General features: G+C 43.4%; 2 protein-coding genes across 3 annotated transcripts in view; one reads left to right on the top strand and one right to left on the bottom strand.

The window, feature by feature from the left end:
• The window catches only part of heatr1 (HEAT repeat containing 1), a 29,343-nt gene extending 11,362 nt beyond the window's left edge, over positions 1–17,981 (top strand). For both annotated transcript variants that reach the window (XM_044337606.1, XM_044337605.1), the window contains exons 17-44: positions 208–329; positions 722–1,094; positions 1,226–1,374; positions 2,324–2,516; positions 2,847–3,019; positions 3,602–3,766; positions 3,853–4,095; positions 4,734–4,865; positions 6,296–6,399; positions 6,670–6,816; positions 7,985–8,103; positions 8,279–8,400; positions 8,757–8,885; positions 9,382–9,606; positions 9,862–9,991; positions 10,308–10,486; positions 10,899–10,951; positions 11,373–11,496; positions 11,582–11,722; positions 12,971–13,272; positions 13,372–13,522; positions 13,678–13,998; positions 14,091–14,195; positions 14,309–14,477; positions 14,617–14,771; positions 15,137–15,295; positions 17,413–17,521; positions 17,649–17,981. In XM_044337606.1, coding sequence (XP_044193541.1) covers positions 208–329; positions 722–1,094; positions 1,226–1,374; positions 2,324–2,516; positions 2,847–3,019; positions 3,602–3,766; positions 3,853–4,095; positions 4,734–4,865; positions 6,296–6,399; positions 6,670–6,816; positions 7,985–8,103; positions 8,279–8,400; positions 8,757–8,885; positions 9,382–9,606; positions 9,862–9,991; positions 10,308–10,486; positions 10,899–10,951; positions 11,373–11,496; positions 11,582–11,722; positions 12,971–13,272; positions 13,372–13,522; positions 13,678–13,998; positions 14,091–14,195; positions 14,309–14,477; positions 14,617–14,771; positions 15,137–15,295; positions 17,413–17,521; positions 17,649–17,737 — 4,583 coding nt within the window. In that variant the 3' untranslated portion in view covers positions 17,738–17,981. The remainder of the gene's footprint in view (positions 1–207; positions 330–721; positions 1,095–1,225; positions 1,375–2,323; positions 2,517–2,846; positions 3,020–3,601; positions 3,767–3,852; positions 4,096–4,733; positions 4,866–6,295; positions 6,400–6,669; positions 6,817–7,984; positions 8,104–8,278; positions 8,401–8,756; positions 8,886–9,381; positions 9,607–9,861; positions 9,992–10,307; positions 10,487–10,898; positions 10,952–11,372; positions 11,497–11,581; positions 11,723–12,970; positions 13,273–13,371; positions 13,523–13,677; positions 13,999–14,090; positions 14,196–14,308; positions 14,478–14,616; positions 14,772–15,136; positions 15,296–17,412; positions 17,522–17,648) is intronic.
• Positions 1–20,008, bottom strand: part of LOC122971137 (microfibril-associated glycoprotein 4-like) — a 750,976-nt gene that overhangs the window by 565,702 nt on the left and 165,266 nt on the right. The gene's annotated exons all lie outside the window — the stretch shown is intronic.

Raw genomic sequence — 20,008 nt, 5'->3', positions numbered from 1 at the left:
ATTGAAAAGATGTTCCAGACTATTTCATGGAGCGGTGACTTCCTGGTGTCTCCTCGTCATCGTGAGGTTGCCAGGCAACCAGCAGACTTTTAATCTAGCTCTTGGGAGGACAGCGACGTGAACATGTGACAAATAATTACTGTAAACATTAGTGTTTCCTCTGATGCTTTGTTAGTGTTTGAAGCTGGAAATGTTTCCTCCTCACAGAGCTGGAGGAAGTGATGAAGAGCAGCTCTGAACCCGACTTCGTAGGTTCGGCCAACCAGCGTCTGGTCTCCACGCTGACCAAGAACCTGGCGAACATGGAGCACTTCTCCAAACGAGACGCGGTGCGTTTTTTTATTTTATTGTAATATAGAATAATAGAGTATGCTCTTTCTCTGTCTGTCAGTCAATAAATGTTCATGGACTTTAACAGTTTCACGTCAGGGACGTGCAAGAGTCCGTTATTATGTACGTCAAAGTCAGACGAAGAGTTGTGTGTGCGTGTGTGTGTGTGTGTGTGTGTGTGTGTGCGTGTGTGTGTGTACACGTGTGTGTGTGTACGCGTGTGTGTGTGTACGCGTGTGTGTGTGCATGTGTGTGTGCGTTTGTGTGTGTGTGTGCATGTGCGCGTGTGCGTTTGTGTGTGTGCGTGTGTGTGTGTGCGTGTGCGTGTATGTGTGTGTGCGTGCACGCGTGTGTGTGTGTGTGAAATAACTTCCTGTGTGTTGGCTCTCAGCTGGAGAAGTTGGCTCAGTCTGTGGAGCAGCAGCGCGGCTCTGGTCTCAGAGAGAGGACGTCCCTCCTGGTTCTGACCCGGACTCTGCTGCTCAGCCTGGGGGAGCTGAGCGAGACCCAGCACCTGCTCACCGCTCAGAGGGTCTACACGCTGCTGGAGGCCCCCCTGCTGGAGCTCGCCAAGGACGACGACGCACAGGAAGCTGAGCGTTCCGACGCCGTCCCCGCCTCTTTCTCTGAAGCTCTGACTCTGTACCTGAGCAGGTGTGGGCAGCAGCCGGGCGAGAGGCTCGACCGAGAGTACAGCTTCACTCTGATCTCTCTGCTCAGAGACTTCATCTCCTCTCTCAGGTGTCCTGACGCCTCCTTCAAAGGTAACGACGGTCTCAGTATTTACCTGATACGCAGCGATGGGAAGTAACTGAAAGTACGTTTACTCAGCTACTGCTGCAGTAAAGCATCTGAATACTTCCTCCAGGTAACATGTGGCGTTTCTTTCCTCCAGGTGAGGTTTGGTGGAACCCGGAGAGGTTGGACACAAACACCTGCTGCTACCTCGGACTCATCTGTCGCCTCTTCAGTCTCGTCATCAGCGGCGCCGGCGACGGGCCGACAGCCGGCAGCTTCAGAGAGTTAATGAAACTACTCGTCCAGGTACGGAAGAGAACGCTGCATTAGAGTCTTTATGATATACAGTCAGTCACTGTTTCATCAGATGAGACGGACAACCGGTCGAGAATAAAGACGATTGAAGGAAGATGCAACTTTTTTATTTGTGTAAAATTTTAAATCCAGTTTTTATATTTTAACATTTAAAATGATTCAAATGGAAATTTCAGCTTGTTTCTAATGAAATGAAATGGATTTTTTTTTCATGGTTAGTCATATAGAAGAGGCCTGTGGGAATTTAAACTTGAATTTAAAATTTAATTAAATTTAAATTTACATTAAAATGTAATTTTCATCAGAAAGAAACAGTTTGTAATTTCATTGTCAGCTTAATTCTGACCACTTAAATACTGTTTTACACTCAATTTTATTATTATTATTATTATTATTATTAGTTATTATGGCAGGAAAATCATTCATCGATAGATTTTTCATTAATATTTTAAACATGAAAATCAAAATTAGATATTAAACATTTTTTTGTCAGACTTTATAGGCACACAAATTGAAAACTGATTTATTTTAATATTGGCAGCAGTAGGCTTCCGTACATCTGTGCATGTTACAGTTCCTCTCCGAGCTGGTGACTCTTCAACAGTAAAATGAAACTCTGATGTTTAACTGAGCTGCCAGATGTTCTGTTTAAATATAGAAAAAGAAATAAAAATAAACTAAAATAGAAAATATAAACTTAATAAACAAAAGAAATGTGACTGTATGTTTTTTATAGCACATCTGATGCACCTGCAGCACCGTTCCAGTCTGTAGACGCAAAATCAACATGTGACTGAAAACATCTCTGCAGAACTTTTAATATTCTAACAAACAGAAATCATTTCTCAGGAACAGTTGTTGTGACTGTGAGGCAGCAGGCGGCGTGTTCCTTTACTTTAATACATTTAATAAAAAGAAAACATCACCGTATCTCTTCCAGGTTCACCTGCGGGAGCCGGCGATGCTCTTCAGGTTCCTGTGCATGCTGTGGGGATACGGCAGTAACCATGGAGACCAGCTGGACGTGAAGGTGGGCGCCGTCCTGCAGACTCAGGCTCTCTACATGGGCAGAGCTCTGCTGAGCGCTCAGCCGGCCGCCACGCTGGCCCAGCTGACGGCTGCCGACTCGCCAGGTAAGAGAAAACACATCAACAAACAACAACAAACAACAACAAACATCAACAAACAACAACAAACATCAACAAACAACAACAGACATCAGAGCATAATTAACATATCAGTTAATTATGAGGAAATCAAGTAACTCTGTGTCTGTATGTGTGTGTGTGTGTGTGTGTGTTCGTGCATGTATGTGCGTCTGTGTGTGTACGTGTGTGTATGTGCGTGTGTGTGTGTGCATGTGTCTGTGTGTGTGTGTCTCTGTGTGTGTGTGTGTGTGTGTGTGCGTGCATGCGTGTGTGTGTGTGTGTGTGTGTGTGTGTGTGTGTGTGTGTGTGTGTCAGTGGTCCCGTCCTTGCTGTGTTGTCTCAGCTCGCCGGTTCGGGAGGTCCGGAGGGCGGCGCTCGGCGCGCTGCAGAGCCTATCAGGGGCCGACGCCTCCCCCTTCCAGCCAATCACAGAGAAGCTTCTGAAGACCTCGGAGGAGATCATGGCCGACCCGTCGTACCTGAGCACGGTGAGAACGTCTCAAACTCTTCTTCAAATGATCATTTATCAGTTTATCTGCTTTTATATTCATCAATCCGCTTCTTTGATCCACAATTTAAAACATGAATCATTTAATTTATAAAGATGTGAAATATAGAAAAGAAGCAAATCTTCATATTTTTAAAGATATGTCCAAAATTCTAATAGAGACAAGTTTTAACACAAGTAAATATTTATTCATTTATGTATTATTTGAATTCTTATTCTTCATGTATGTTAAACTGTATGTTTGATAATTAACATTTAATATTGTCTCTATTTTAGCTTTTATTAGTCTCAAATTTAGTATTTTTTTCCAAGAAACTTATAACAGAATTACAGATCTCTAATCTAATTGTGTCAGTGTGTTAATAATAGTTTATTTGTGTCTATTGTAAACAGAAACATAGTAATGAATAATCACACCTCTACTGGACCACACGTCATTACATCAGGAAACATCTGTGATCAGATATTCTGATTTAAATAATTGTTTTTTATACTTTATTTCAATCAAACGACTTTATAAAACAACTTCTTGTTTATTTTGGGGATGATAAACACCCTGCAGGCTCTGGGCGTTCTTCATGACGAGTCTTCGTCGGCTAAAGTGAAGTCGCAGCAGAAGAAGCTGCAGTCGTCGCTGCAGCAGCTGCTGCAGAGCGTTCAGACTCCCTGCTGCCCGTCGTACAGCGCCGCCGGCCTGCTGAGAGCGCTGAGCCACGTCAACGGACAGGTGAGAGCGGAGACGCGTCTAAAACATCTGAACCTGCTGCAGAAAAATAATAAAACCCACTGACCCGAACCGTCTCCTCCTCCCAGTCCATCCTGTCCGCCCTGCTTCCCGTCCTGGATCGGCTCCTGGAGCAGAGCGGCCCCGACACCCCCACCCTGCTGCGAGCCGAGGCCCAGCTCATGCAGCTCATCCTGGGGAAGTACGACGAGGCGTCGGCCCCCCTGCTGGCCGAGGACCAGAACTGTCTGGATCTGTTCGTCAGAGCTCTGAGGACCCCGACCCTGCCGCACCCCGACGTCCCCAGCTGCCAGATCATCGCCCTGGAGCAGGTCAGGATTAGATCAACCAGGGATTAAACCTGGTTTACATCAGGCTGCAATAAAACTGCACCAACATCAGGATTCACATCAATCTTTAAAACCAGAATAAAAACCAGGTATGAAACTCAAGTTAGAACTGAATTAAAAAGCAAAAAAAAACAAGTTTAAAGGAGTGAACAAGGTGTTAAAACCAGGAATAAATCCACAACAACCAGGATTAAACTGAAAGATAAAGGAATAAAATCAAATCATGGACAGTTAAACCAGTTAAAACCAGGATTAAAAGACATAAAACCAATAAAATCAGGTTTAAAACCAGGAGTTTATTCAACACTTGATGTTTAAAAACACTCATATCTACAGTTGGTGATTAAAATCCAGCCTCCAAATTAAAAGAGAAGAAATTTAACTTCTGAGTCAAATGAATAAAATGTTTCTCTTTTATCAACCATGTGATGACATCATGTCCTGCAGGATGTTTTTATATTTAATAAGCAGAAGCTTGTTGTGTTCAGATAGAAACTTACTGACTCACTTTATTGACTCACACCAGTTAAAGAGGACACAAAAATACCATATAAACAACCCATCAGTCATGTTGTCGGTGTTTTCAGGTGTAAAATCTTCTTCTTCTTTCTTCTCCGCAGATCTCGAAGTCGTTCTTCTCGGCGCTCGGAGACGAGAAGGTTCAGCAGAAGCTTCTGTCAGTGATGTTCGACCTGCTGGTGGAGAGCAGGAGTCCTCCGGTGGCCAACGCCATCAGCAGCGCCTTTAAAGGGGTGAGCAGCCACCAGAGGTACCGGACCTGGTCCTGGTCCCGGTCCTGGTCCTGGTCCTGGTCCTGGTCCTGGTCTGACTGGTTTTCAGGCTCGGTGTTCCAAGTGAATCTGTTTCCACATGTTGGTTCCTCATAACTGCTGCACTGTGAATGAAACTGTGTGTGTTTCATGTCATATTGATGTTTTGACAAGTTAGTTAACGTTTGAGCTTTTACACTGCAGTCACCATAAATCTGATCAACTGTGAGAAACATTTTCAGCATTTGTTCTCTTTAAAATGATGAAGGCATCGTTAAGCTAACGTTACTGTTCAACAGCCTTAAATCGAGGCATCGCTAAGCTAACGTTACTGTTCAACGGCCTTAACTCGAGGCATCGCTAAGCTAACGTTACTGTTCAACGGCCTTAACTCGAGGCATCGCTAAGCTAACGTTACTGTTCAACGGCCTTAACTCGAGGCATCGCTAAGCTAACGTTACTGTTCAACGGCCTTAAATCGAGGCATCGCTAAGCTAACGTTACTGTTCAACGGCCTTAAATCGAGGCATCGCTAAGCTAACGTTACTGTTCAACGGCCTTAAATCGAGGCATCGCTAAGCTAACGTTACTGTTCAACGGCCTTAAATCGAGGCATCGCTAAGCTAACGTTACTGTTCAACAGCCTTAAACATCAAGACGAGCTCTGAACATACAACAGTTACCAGCAGGTTCTCTGACACCTGCAGGTCTTCTAATCATGGTTCAGATCTGCTGTAAACGTTTCCCTCATTAGCAGTGATGTCGAGACACAGAAATACACAGTTAAACAAAGCAGAAGACAATAATCAGTGAAGACGACTGGTTCTCAGTTCAGAATCAACCTGCAGGACTTGAAGCATCAGACAGTTAGTAGAGTGAGTCTGGTCCTGTGGTCCAGTCCAGTATAACATCTATACTGGACTGGTAAATGTCCAGTCAGGGATTTATGGATGAAAAGATAAAAGCGTTTATTATGTTTAATGAGTGGAAAACAACAGTTACTAAGACTGTAACTCACAGATCAACTCTCCCCAACAAACACGTTTTATTGGGTGAAATTTCAAAATAAGAGTCATCAGACAGTTAGTAGAGTCCTGTGGTCCAGCCCAGTATAGATGTTACACTGGACTGGTAAATGTCCAGTCAGGGATTTATGGATGAAAAGATAAAAGCGTTTAATGAGTGGAAAACAACAAACTTACAAACTGTAACTCACAGATCAACTCTCCTCAACAAACAAGTTTCATTGGGTGAAATTTCAAAATAAGAGTTGATCAATGATCAAAGTCATCAATCAGTCATTTACACCTTCAGGTGGCGCATTGAGCCTGATCGTTACTCTTTAAAAGTCTGATCCTGATTATGAAACGCTGCTCTTTCTTTAACTGAAGATCATTTCTTCTCTTTGACAGATCGCGGTCGACGGTCAGCTGGTAGCCAATGAGCTCGCTCCGCCTGAGAAACCCAAAGTCAGTGTGACGGTGCAGCAAACCCGCAGGAGCAAAATGCTGCAGAGGTGAAGCTCGTCTCACTGTTTTCACAACATCTCAAGTCACATGAATCTGCGGTCTGATCTGTGTCAGTAGAGGAACAGGAAGTCCTGAATAATCAGTGTTTTATTTTCTTAATGTGGATTCTTTATGTTGCAGCAGAAGTTGTTACATTCAGATCAAAATAATCAGAAATTCTTCTTTCATTTAAATGCTTCTTAGAGAAATTCTACCAAAGTAAAATGATGTTTAGCAGCAGAAGACAGATGTGATGATGTGATGTTTTCTCTGGACAGGAAACCGGAGGAGGGCGGTGATGTGGGACCACAGGGGGGCGCCGTGTCCTGGCAGAGAGTCACTCTGATCCTGGAGCTGCTGCAGCACAAGAAGAAGCTGAAGAGAGCCCAGACGCTGGTGCCGGTTCTGTTCTCTCTGCTCTCCAGGTGAGCAGCAGTTAAACGCTCTGATGAAGATGATGAAGGAGAAACATCTCGTCTTCATATTTTACCTCAAATCACTCAGACGACTCGAAGAGCTTTGAGAAAACTGCATGAAAAACAGTTTCCAGATTTTTAACAGAGGAATGATGTCATCTGAAAATTATATCATTTAAATATTTACTGGACCCATAAAACAGATTATATGGAAGTTTATGGCTGACAATTTAAAATAAAACCATTACGGAGCCGTAAAAGCCTAAAAGTTTATCTGTCGCATCTTTGGACACAACATATATACATATAAATATATATATATGTATATATATTTATTTATTTCTGTTGTCAGATGTAATTATTTGTTGCTTAATGTAGTTTTGAGGCTCTTGAGTATTTAATGTCATCTTAAACTCATTACTCCCACTTTATATACAACAACATCATCATTATTATTATTATTATTATTATTATCATTATTATTATTATTATTATTATTATTATTTGTTAGTTTTGTATGAAGCGTTTTACCAAAAAAAAGTCAATAAAAATATATTGAATCAGAAAAAAATCATTTAATAAAATAAAAATATTTTTTCAATTTTGAATAATTAATTTTAATTAGTAATAATTAATTAATTTTGGGTTAAAATACGGTTGTGATTCTATTTTTATTTGCTTGTTTGAAAATGTAAATTTACTTCAAATTAAAATGAGTTTAGAAAAATATGATTTTATGGAGGGAAAGAAAGGCCAAAAAGATTTAAACCTTACAAGCAACTAAATATCTGTGAAATTAAATGTTTAGCACAAATATTTAACCAAACTAAATAAATAATCTAAACATTTTAATTTCTCTGGTTCATTATTCTCTGATTATTTCACTATTATTGTCTACATTTGTTCTGTCTGATTATTGGCTTGTCGGTCATCAGTGAAGCTCTTTGAATCGCTCTAACCTGTATGAAAGGTGCTGTATAAATAAAGTTTTATTGATTTTTAGAAGCTGGAAGCAGTAAATAAAACGATTATTCGATTATCAGAACAGTTCATTTTCTGTCAGTCGACTCATCGTTGCAGCTCTAGTGTGTCAGTTTAGAGTAAAAACTGTAAACCAGATAAACAGATTTCCTGTTTTCTCTTCTAATGTTTTTTTGTTTCTCTTTTTTGTTCTCAGGAGTCTTGAAGCGTCTTCAGGTGACGACACCAACAGGGAGTACACCAAGCAGCTGCTGCTCAGCTGTCTGCTCAACGTCTGCAACAAACTGTCTCCTGATGGAGCTCCTGTAGGGACAGGTAGAGTACTGAGAGACCCTGGACTGCAGTCAGAGTACCAGTACTGTTCAAATACTGCATGTAAAATAGTACATAAAGTACATTTCCGTCTGGTCCCTCAGAGAGGAGACAGATCCACTTTCAGGCCTTTCTTTCAGGAAGTTCATGTAACATCTGTGTTGTTTGTTGTGTTCAGACGTTCTGGATGAAGATAAGTTCAGTGTTGAGTTGGTGGTTCAGTGTATCAGAGCGTCCGACATGCCGCAGACTCACCATCACGCTCTGCTGCTGCTGGGCACCGTCGCCTCCATCTTCCCCGTGAGTCCTTCATCCCAGACCAACAAACACATCATTCTGTCACCACGACAAGAGAAACAGTGAAGAAGATGTTTTTTTTTGTTTAGTTTGCTGAGTCTAAAGTATTTAAATCTCACTGTGGCTGTTTCTTTTATTCCTCTGAGCTTTATTTCAAACTGATCCGCTCAACAAATCGCTCCATATATCTCCACAACTTGTTTGTTTGACTCTAAGCTGCAGTTTGTTATGATTCTGCACATTTATTTCACTTTTCTTACCTGATTAGTCTGTTTGTGTCCTGTTGTAACGTTAATTTTAAAAACAGCCACATAAACACATCTTTACTCGCTGACCTCTGTCTCGTCCTCGTCCTCCAGGAGAAAGTCCTGCACAACATCATGCCCATCTTCACCTTCATGGGAGCCAACATCATGCGTCTGGACGACGCCTACAGCTTCAGAGTCATCGACAAGACGGTGCAGATGGTCATACCTGCTCTGATCCAGGTGAGAGGACACGTCTCCAGTCAGCTCTATGTTTATATTCTGAGGTTCTACTGGAATATCTTTATGCAGCCCCTCAGTTCAGCCTCTGTCTGAAACAGGCTGTTTTAGCTCCTGTCTCTTTAAGCCCCGCCCTCCTGATGAGCCCACTCTGTTCTGATTGGTCAGCTTCAGGAAGCTTCCTCTGGCTCCGGAGGCTACGTAAACAAACTATAGTAGCAGGATTTCACTTCTTCTTCTCCTTCTTTACTCCAAATGTCAACTTGAGAGTGGACAACACATGGAAACACCTTAGCAACCACCTTAGCAACCACCTTAGCAACCACCTTAGCAACCGACGATACAGAATAGATGTCCATTCATGGACATTTTTAAGTTTAGATTAGTCTGGAGGTCCTTATCACTGCTTCCTGACATCTGACATCCTAAATGTCTCTCTAACATCCTTCCTCTCCTCTTCCTCCTCTTCCTCCTCTTCCTCTCTCCTCCTCCTCTTCAGGCCCAGCAGCTCTCCGACGGCCGGTCTTCGGCTCACGTGGACGCTGTGGTGACGAGGATCGCGCACGTGTTCGCCGACGCGCTGCCTCACGTCCCCGAGCACCGGCGTCTGCCCATCCTCACTCAGCTGGTGACCACGCTGGGTCCCGCCCGCTTCCTCTGGGTCCTAATGCTCCTACTGTTCAAGCTGCACGCCACGCAGACCGCCAGCTCCGTGAGCGAGAAGGCAAGGAGCGTTTTTATTAATGAAACAGAATCTGAAGGTTTTTAGTCCCACTTACAGATGCAGCACTATTTTCAGCAGCGGATGAATCCACGTTTGGTGCTAAAAATTCTACGAGCCGTCAAAGGAACTCCATGTCGATATTTATAGTATTATGATATTAAAACATGATGTCACAAGTTAAACTAAGCTTTCTGTTATTGTGTGTGTGCGTGTGTGTGTGTGTGTGTGTGTGTGTGTGTGTGTGTGTGTGTGTAGGATGCAGCTCTGGAGAGAGACGTGGACTTCTGGATTTCTCTGTGTTGTCAGTTCGAGGTGACGGAGCAGCTCACCTCCATCATCAACATCCTGCACTTCCTGCTGCAGCTGCCCGACGACAAAGACGACGGTGAGACGCCTGAAAGTCTTCTGACTTTAATCTGCTCCGTCTGCTTTTACCTCAAGATACATATGTACATATATATATATATATATATATATATATATATATATATATATATATATATATATACACACACACACACACACACACACATATATATATATATATATATATATATATATATATATATATATATATATGATCTTTACACTGAGACTGAAAACAGGAACAAAGATGGCGGCCGGAAACAAACACATGACAGAGTGAAGTCAGCGAGCAGCAGCTCCGTCTGTATGAACCGATGTTTTTTCGTCCTCTGCAGCTCCGGCGAAGCGTCCCGTCAGCCGGCGAGGAGCCAAGAAGAAGGAGGAAGAGGAGGAGAAGGTGGAGGAGCTGATCTTCAGCCTGGAGACTCACAGCAGCAAAGAGCTGCGACACTTCAAGTTCCTCTCCGTCTCCTTCATGGCTCAGCTGCTCGGCTCGGCCAGCTTCATCGGGAAGGTGGGTTTAATAAAACATGGCTTTAAGGAAATTTTGGCTTTAAGAAATTATATTAAATTTACAGAAAAGCAATTAATTAATTGTTCAGTTTCTGTTCAAACTGTCCAACTTGATGGAGGATGAAGTTCATGCTGCTGTTTAACTTGCATGTACCTCATAAACTGAATGTATATTATTATATTAGAGACTTTTAACCTGCTGATTGTGTTTGTTTACTTTTAAGAAAGTATTGACACTTTGTTGGACTGGATTTGTTGAAAACATCAGAAAAATATGGAACTTTCTCGACTTTCTGTTATTTTTTTGATGTTATAGATACAGCAGTAATAATACTCATTATAATATTTGGTGTTAAAGTGGCTTCAGCAGTAATTTGTTCACACAGTAAACATTTGATGTTGTGTGTTTTCAGGTGTCAGACGGCGGCGACGTCGTTGACGAGTCTCTTCAGCAGCTGCAGCAGCGGTGAGTCGACGCGTCTCCACTTCCTGCCGCTGTGCAAAAGTGAAGCCAAAACAAGAGAATCTCTTATCTTTCCGGGAGTAGAGTCAGCCCCCCCCTCCCCCAGCCATCCCGCCGCCTGACAGAGGTTTGAGGGCGGCTGTCAATCATAACGCCACGCCCCCTTTTTATATCGTCAAATAACTTATTAAAAACAAACTTAAAGGAAAAAATAGAACTTGGACAAACATCAGCGAGATAAGAACGACCTCAAATGATGTTTTTAGTTTGTCTCATCTGCTAACATGGAGGGGGCGGGGCTTATGACCTGTACTGCAGCTAGCCACCACCAGGGGGCGATCCAGATCTGTATTAACGTCCATCTTTAGACGAGTAAAGACAAACGTTATGACAGCGTTGAGATGAACACGTCCTCTTTGTTCAGGCTGCTGGAGGAGATCCTGCGTTACATCCACAGCGTCGCTCGCTGCGTGGAGGAGAACGCCGACAAGCCCACCGCCAAGTTCTGGAGAGTTCTGCTGAATAAAGCCTACGATGTTCTGGATAAGGTTCGTTGATTTTTTACCTTTTGACAGTATGTGGTAGAAAAAAAACACTCCAAACACACATTCTTCCTCTTTATCTTCTGTTAAGGTGAATGCCTTGTTGCCCACGGATACCTTCATCACAGTGATGAGAGGGCTGATGGGAAATCAGCTGCCGTCCGTCAGGAGGAAGGCCATGGAGCTGCTGAACAACAAACTGCAGCACAGGACGCAGTGGGAGGAACAACAGGTGCACAAATACAAATACATCTGATACTCCTTTATTCATTTAGAGGCTCAAACATCTGTAACATAAAACTTAACATCATGTAAGTTAAATACTTTCATGACACTTTACAGACGTTACTAATAAAATAACATAAGATTAACAGCATAAAGTGTCACACAAGATAAAACAAGGTAACATAAGACAACTTTAATAAAACACAACATAAGATAACTTGTGTAAAATAACATCAATTAACAAATTTACGTTAAATTATTTCATATATATGTTATTTAAAATAATGTAACTTCAAGCTTCCACGTTCTCGTTCTCGAGAGTATTTATGTTTGTTAAAAATCACACGCTGCACTATTTCCTGTTTGTTTCACGCATCACATGACTAGTAACTCAGTTCTTGATTGGCCAACGGCGTGGGTAGGGGGCGTGCCCGAATACAAATACGTTATTCAGCAAAGCACAAATAGTGAGTTTATTTTTACGAATATTTGTTTCATACAAATATTTTAAAAATTATTTGTTTTCTGGAAGAAAAAAAAAAAAGAGCGTTAAATAGCAGCGTGCAGGTCAGTGACATCACTATCTCAGTGTCTCTCCTCTGCTCCGCTGTGACGTCTATCAGCAGGTCTCAGTGAGGGGAGTCACATCCACCTGCTACATGACGCACATTTCCTTATTTGGACATCAGTCCCGGAGTCGGGGGCTGAACTACTGACACACGCTTCATGAACACTTATTGTAACTCTTTAATTTTCTAAAATTAAAAGCGTAATAAAAACAAAAACAGGATTTTTATTTGAATACAAATAATTTCACTGCCTCAACAAATACAGATACAGATACAAATACAAATACTGGGCTCTCTGCACATCCCTGGATGTGGACCAGTATTCTGCGATGTGTACGAGGGGAGGCGGCCGTGCTGTGGGCCAGAGAATGAGAACATAATTCATAATACGAGGATGATCGAAAAAAAATAACCGAAACATTTTTTATTTTATTTGTTTATTTATTTTTTTACTTTTTTTTTACCACTTGCCCAATAAAGAAAGTGAGTTACTGGATTTACCAGCCTGACGTGATATTTTACTTATTGTATTTATTGTTGAACCATGACTGCATAACTTTATCAATATCAATAATCATCATATTCTGTTTTATTAGCTTTGTTTAATTGTTTTTATTGTTTTCTTTCATTTTTGATTGAATTCATAACAGAGTATTATAAAGTTACTTTCCTTCCCTCCGTCGCAGGTCACCGCGCTCTTACAGCTGACTGGCGACCTGCTGAGCATTGTGGGTAAAAGTCACGCTAAGGTGATGGAGGAGGAGGAGGCGGAGCAGGCCATCAACCGGCAGACGGCGCTCTACAGCCTCAAGCTGCTCTGCCGCAGTTTCGGCTCCGACCACCAGGAGGCGTTCGTCCCCGTCCTGCTGAAGACGGTGGACATCGTCACGTCACCCGAAGAAGAGAAGAACGTGACGGGCAGCGCTCTGCTCTGCATCGCGGAGGTGGTCAGCACGCTCAAAGCCCTCGCCATCCCGCAGCTGCCGAGGTCCGTAGGAACGATTCAGAGATGTTTTTTTTTAAAGACGTCCTGCTGAGATGTTTGCTGAGAGAACGTCTGGTTTTACTTCTCTGTTGTGTCCTGCAGGTTGATGCCGGCGGTGCTGCTCACGCTGACGGACAGGAAGGAGCTGCTGACCAATGAGATCTACCTGCTGAGCGCCGTCACCGCCCTCCAGCGCGTCACAGAGACGCTGCCGCACTTCATCAGCCCCTACCTGCAGGACACCACCTTACAGGTAAACACCTGCAACTGACGACTCTCTGCATCAACCAATCACCTGTCCGTCATTCTCTTAATTGATTAATTAGTTAACGGTCCATAGAAAGTCGATCGATCACTGATGCTTATTATTAAACATGTTACCATGCCAACACTTCCTGGTTCCTGCAGGTGTGTCGGCTGACTCGGCTGGTCGAGGCCTCCTCCTCCTCCTCCTCCTCGTCTTCCTCCTCCGTCACCGCTCAGCTGTCGGTGCGTCTCGCCTCGCTGAGGAGCACCTTGGCCACCAAGCTGCCCCCCAGGGTCCTACTGCCCACCGTCACCAAGTGCTACAGCGTCATGGTTGCCGACAGGAAGGACCAGCTGGGGGCGCTGATGAGCATCCTGAAGGAACACATCGCTCACATGGAGAAAGATCAGCTCAACTTCCACCAATCAGAGCTCACCACCTTCTTCCTCGCCGCCCTGGACTTCAGAGCCGAGCACTGCCAGGTCGGTCCGTCCGTCCGTCCGTCAGTAACCGTTCTGTCGTTTCGGCGTCTCGTTCTGGGATCAACATTGTGACGTTTTTTCTTCCCCCGCAGGGTGATCTGGAGAAGACGGCGCAGATCGAGGGCTCCGTGATCGACTGTCTGCTCGTCATGGTGATGAAGCTGTCCGAGGTCACGTTCAGGCCGCTCTTCTTCAAGGTAACGTCACCAAACTGAACATCACGACTTCGGAGACGACCCAGACGTTTCTAATCGTTTCCGCCGGCTGATAGTTGAAGCTCTGACGCAGCTTGTTGTTTCTCTTCTCGCAGCTGTTCGACTGGAGTAAATCTGAAGCAGGAAGTAAAGAGCGTCTGCTCACCTTCTACCGACTGTCTGACTGCATCGCCGAGCGGCTCAAAGGCCTGTTCGTCCTGTTCGCAGGAAACCTGGTGAAAGCGTTCGCAGACCTCCTCCGACAGACCAACGTCTCCAAGACAGGTGAGCCGGACTCTGCTGTTATTATTATTCATTTTAATTCTGTACTTTCATTATTTTTATTTAATTTTATATGTTTTAACTGTTTACCAGCAGCGTTATATAAATGTCTCTCCTCTCTGCTCCGCTCTGTGTTCGTCAGACGAGTCGTTGTTTGACTCGGAGCGCGGCGTCGAGAAGAGCGCTCTGCTGCTCCGGTACGTCCTCGACTGCCTCCACAAGATCTTCCTGTACGACACGCAGCGCTTCCTCAGCAAGGAGCGAGCCGACGCCCTGCTGGGCCCGCTGGTCGACCAGGTGAGAGCTCACACACACACACACACACACACACACACACACACACACACGCTGGAACGCTATTAAACCACTTCCATCACAGCGAACTATGAACAAGGACTTGAAGGCAGTTTTGTTTGCAGCTGACAGGAAGAGCACCGTTCACTCGCCTGCATGACCAGCGATGTTGTATCGGACTCTGTTCCTAATAAAGTGCTCAGTGTTTATCAGGAATGTTTGACCTGTGTAAAGTTTCCTGCAGCAGGACAAAGACACCAGTTTGTTTTTACTGGTTTCCATCAAAGTAAATCAGATTATTTTTAAAGTTTGTTGAAGCAGATCATGTTCGCTCAATGATTCATTTTGTTTCCTGTGTGTGTGTGCAGGTGGAGAACACTCTGGGTGGAGACCAGGTCTACCAGCAGAGGGTGACCAGACACCTGGTTCCCTGTGTGGGTCAGTTCTCTGTGGCGCTGGCTGACGACACTCAGTGGAAGACCCTCAACTACCAGATCCTCCTGAAGACCAGACACACCAACGCCAAGGTGAGCACACCTACACACACACACACCTACACACACCTACACACATCTACACACACCTACACACACACACCTACACACACACCTACACACATCTACACACATCTACACACATCTACACACACCTACACACACACACCTACACACACCTACACACACCTACACACATCTACACACATCTACACACACCTACACACACACATCTACACACACCTACACACACCTACACACACACACACACACACCTACACACACCTACACGCATCTACACACATCTACACACATCTACACACCTACACGCATCTACACACACCTACACACACCTACACACATCTACACACACCTACACACATCTACACACACCTACACACACCTACACACATCTACACACACCTACACACACACACCTACACACACACACCTACACATACCTACACACACCTACACACATCTACACACACACACCTACACATACCTACACACACCTACACACATCTACACACACACACCTACACATACCTACACACATCTACACACATCTACACACACACACCTACACATACCTACACACATCTACACACACCTACACACACACACCTACACACACCTACACACACCTACACACATCTACACACACCTACACACATCTACACACACCTACACACACACACCTACACACACACACCTACACATACCTACACACACCTACACACATCTACACACATCTACACACATCTACACACATCTACGCACACCTACACACACCTACACACATCTACACACACCTACACACATCTACACACATCTACGCACACCTACACACACCTACACACACACACACACACACCTACACACATCTACACACACCTGTACACACCTACACGCATCTACACACACCTACACACATCTACACACATCTACACACACACCTACACACACCTACACACATCTACACACATCTACACACATCTACACACACACCTACACACACCTACACACATCTACACACACACCTACACACACCTACACACATCTACACACACACCTACACACACCTACACACATCTACACACATCTACACACATCTACACACACACCTACACACACCTACACACATCTACACACACACCTACACACACCTACACACATCTACACACACACCTACACACATCTACACACATCTACACACACACCTACACACACCTACACACATCTACACACACACCTACACACATCTACACACACCTACACACACATCTACACACACCTACACACACACACCTGCACACATCTACACACACCTACACACACACACCTGTACACACCTACACACACACACCTACACTCACCTACACACACATCTACACACACCTACACACACCTACACACACATCTACACACACCTACACACACACACCTGCACACATCTACACACACCTACACACACACACCTGTACACACCTACACACACACACCTACACTCACCTACACACACATCTACACACACCTACACACACCTACACACACCTACACACACCTGAATGACTGCATGTTTTATTCTACTTTAATCTGTTTATTTGTTTATTTGACTTTAAATCGATGTTATTAGTTTTATGATGTTTGTTATTTAGTTTCTCAGTAGTCTGAGATTGTTTTACTGTTTACATTTCTTCTGTCTTATTATCAGCTTGTCTGTGAAATATGTTGAATTGTTCTAACATGTCAGAACAAACAGCCATAAATCAAGTTGGACTTAGAGACTTGTGTGTTTCTGCCCTGACTCTCGCCTCTCAGGTGGAGGTAGGCTCCTCTACCTCCGCTCTGATTTTTGGAGGTTGTGCCACCTGAGAGGAGCTACTCAGGAAAAATACTACATGCTTTCTCAGAAAAAGAGATAATTTCATATATATGTTGATTTACAGCTCATATTGTGTGATATTGTACTAAAAAGACGCTAGAATTTAACTTCAAAGTTAAGGCGAATAAAATACAGCATTATGTACCCATGTAGTATTTGTAATTGTTCTGATGGAAAGCATGATGAGCTGTTTCACATCATCATGTGTAATTTGATTAAAAGTATATAAAAGCTCACTGCGTCCCTCCTCCTCGTCTGTCAGGTGCGTTTCTCCTCCCTGTTGGTGCTGATGGAGCTGGCAGCCAAGCTGAAGGAGAACTACATGGTGCTGCTGCCAGAGACCATCCCCTTCCTGGCCGAACTGATGGAGGGTGAGTACACACACACACACACACACACACACACACACACACACACACACACACACACACACACACACACACACACACACACATTCAGCTCATCACTGTAACCGACACTCTGCTGTTTGTCTTTCAGATGAGTGTGAGGAGGTGGAGCAGCAGGTTCAGAAGGTCGTTCAGGAGATGGAGAACATCCTGGGAGAGCCGCTGCAGAGCTACTTCTAACACACACATACAGTATACACACACACACTCATATATATATATATATATATATATGAGTGTGTGTGTGTGTGTGTATGTGTGTGTGTACAGCTAGAGAGGATCTGCTCCGTGAAGTCACACCAGGAATAAAAGTTATTACATAAAGAGTTTTAAACATGAAGTCATTTATCAGCCTGATCTTGTGTGAAATTTGTACTTTTTCCTTTGATTTGTACAATAAATAAATATCGGATGATCTGCTCCACCAGAGTGTGTGTTGTGTTACTCACCAGGTTTGACGGCCGCCGTCGAAATAAAACAAAACAAGAAAACAAATCTTAGATTTTGAGAATTAATTCACAGCATTTCAAGAAAAAGGTCTGAATATTTCAACAGCAAAAAAGTCGTAGTTTTCTGAGAATATCTCTGTTTAGAGATAAAATTATAAAAGTCGGAATATTTAGAGACAAATAGTCATAATTCATAGATATATATGAGAAAAAGTAATATTTGGAGAAAGAGAGTAAAATGTCATGTGATGCTTGCAGGTTTATTGGATTACATGTGTATGTTTTATTACCTGATGGTTTAGAAGCTTGAAAGGCTACACGTGCTTCCTGTAATATTCCATCTTTTTACAGGTATCAGTTTCATTTGAAACGACCACTGAAGGCACAAACCCCGTCTCCTAGAAATTACATTTCTATATGACTGTTTAGTATTTCAGTTTGGACGGATGCCTCAAAACTGTTCTAGTTCTTACACATCTCAGTTTGCTTTTTAATGTAAATATGTGCACAGAGGGAATCAAAGTATTGGCTGAATCAACAGGATTCAACAGTATTAAAGGGCCTTCTCTAAACTTTCATCTTGTGCTGCAGGAGTGTGGGGGGGGGGGGGGGGGGGGGGGGGGGGGGGGATATATATATCACTGTATATAAATTACATCAGCATAGTCCAAACCGGATAATAAGGTTGACTATTGACTATTATCTATAATATATAAACCATATTTCTGTAAAATAAGGCCAGTTTTGCCTTTACAGACTTAGTCAGTTCATTAATATGTTTTTTGAAGTACAGCTTGTCATCAAGCTTTTTGTTCAACACCAATTGTTTTGGGCGATGAAGCCTGGCTGTTATTTTGGAGGACTGCAGGCGGCCTCTGCTGGGGGGTATTGCATAATACCAGCAAGAAAGCAACATCACAAGTCTGTTCTTTGCATTCTTGGGTTTGAGAAACACTCGTTATTAGCAGAGGAGAGCTGCCGGGTCCGTCAGACAGAGACGGAGACGGACGGTCTACCTGGTCATGGATCACCTGCTGATGGTGTTGGTGTTGCTGTGGAGCTCAGGTAGGACTCTGCTTGAATGATGGATGTGTGAAAGATTCAAAACTCCTTTGTAAAAATACTGAATTTAAGTCAAAATCCTCCATTCAAAACTTCACTGAACATAAACTTTATCAGTAAAAAGTAGTGAAGTATCTTCAGTTCAGTCCTGATAGTTTCACATCACTTCTTTTCACTGAGTTTAATGACTGATGTGTTTACATGTAAGCTGTAATAAGTTGAACTGTGATGACAAAAATCATCCAGTCATCCAATTAAAACAAGTTTGTTTGACCATAAGGGAGTTACAGTAAGAAAGAGGAAGAATGAGTCTTGGCAGTCAGTGTAGTTATGTAATTCATGTCAGTGGGACAGATTTGTGTCGAGCCTTGAATGTGCAGAGACACATATACTCTAAGATACACACTTAACAACACACACACACACACACACACTCGTCTGAATGCATGCACATTCATCAGACTCACACAACAAGCACACAACAGATGCACACTGAAGCGAAGGCAGATGTGTGGTGGATGTTGAATGGGAATCTCCAGTGTGATAGCTGTTGTGTAATCGCTCTGTAAATTTCCTTTAGTTCCTGTTTGGGGTGTGTGTGTGTGTGTGTGTGTGTGTGTGTGGTCATTGTTGCAGGGCTGAGAGGAGAGCGCTGAGGGAGACGCAACGCAGTGAGAGAGGAGAAGAAGAAGGGTTGGGACAAGAGAGGGAGGGAGGGAGGGAGGTCAAAACCAGAGATGTGGGAGCGGGAAGAAGAGGAGGAGAGGAGGTGAAGACAACTGATTTCAATGCAGAAGATGAAGGCAGCAGACGAGGAGCAAAGTCGGAGTGTTAAAAAGAGGATGAGAAATATATAAATAAGTGAAGGTAAATGTTTTCAATGAGAGGTCAAGAGTGAAAAGAGAAAACTTGATGCTGATTTGGCTGATTAGCAGCACGT

Source organism: Thunnus albacares, chromosome 20 (genome assembly GCF_914725855.1).
Source record: "Thunnus albacares chromosome 20, fThuAlb1.1, whole genome shotgun sequence".
NCBI lineage: Eukaryota > Metazoa > Chordata > Actinopteri > Scombriformes > Scombridae > Thunnus > Thunnus albacares.
This window is presented reverse-complemented; position numbering and strand designations above follow the sequence as displayed.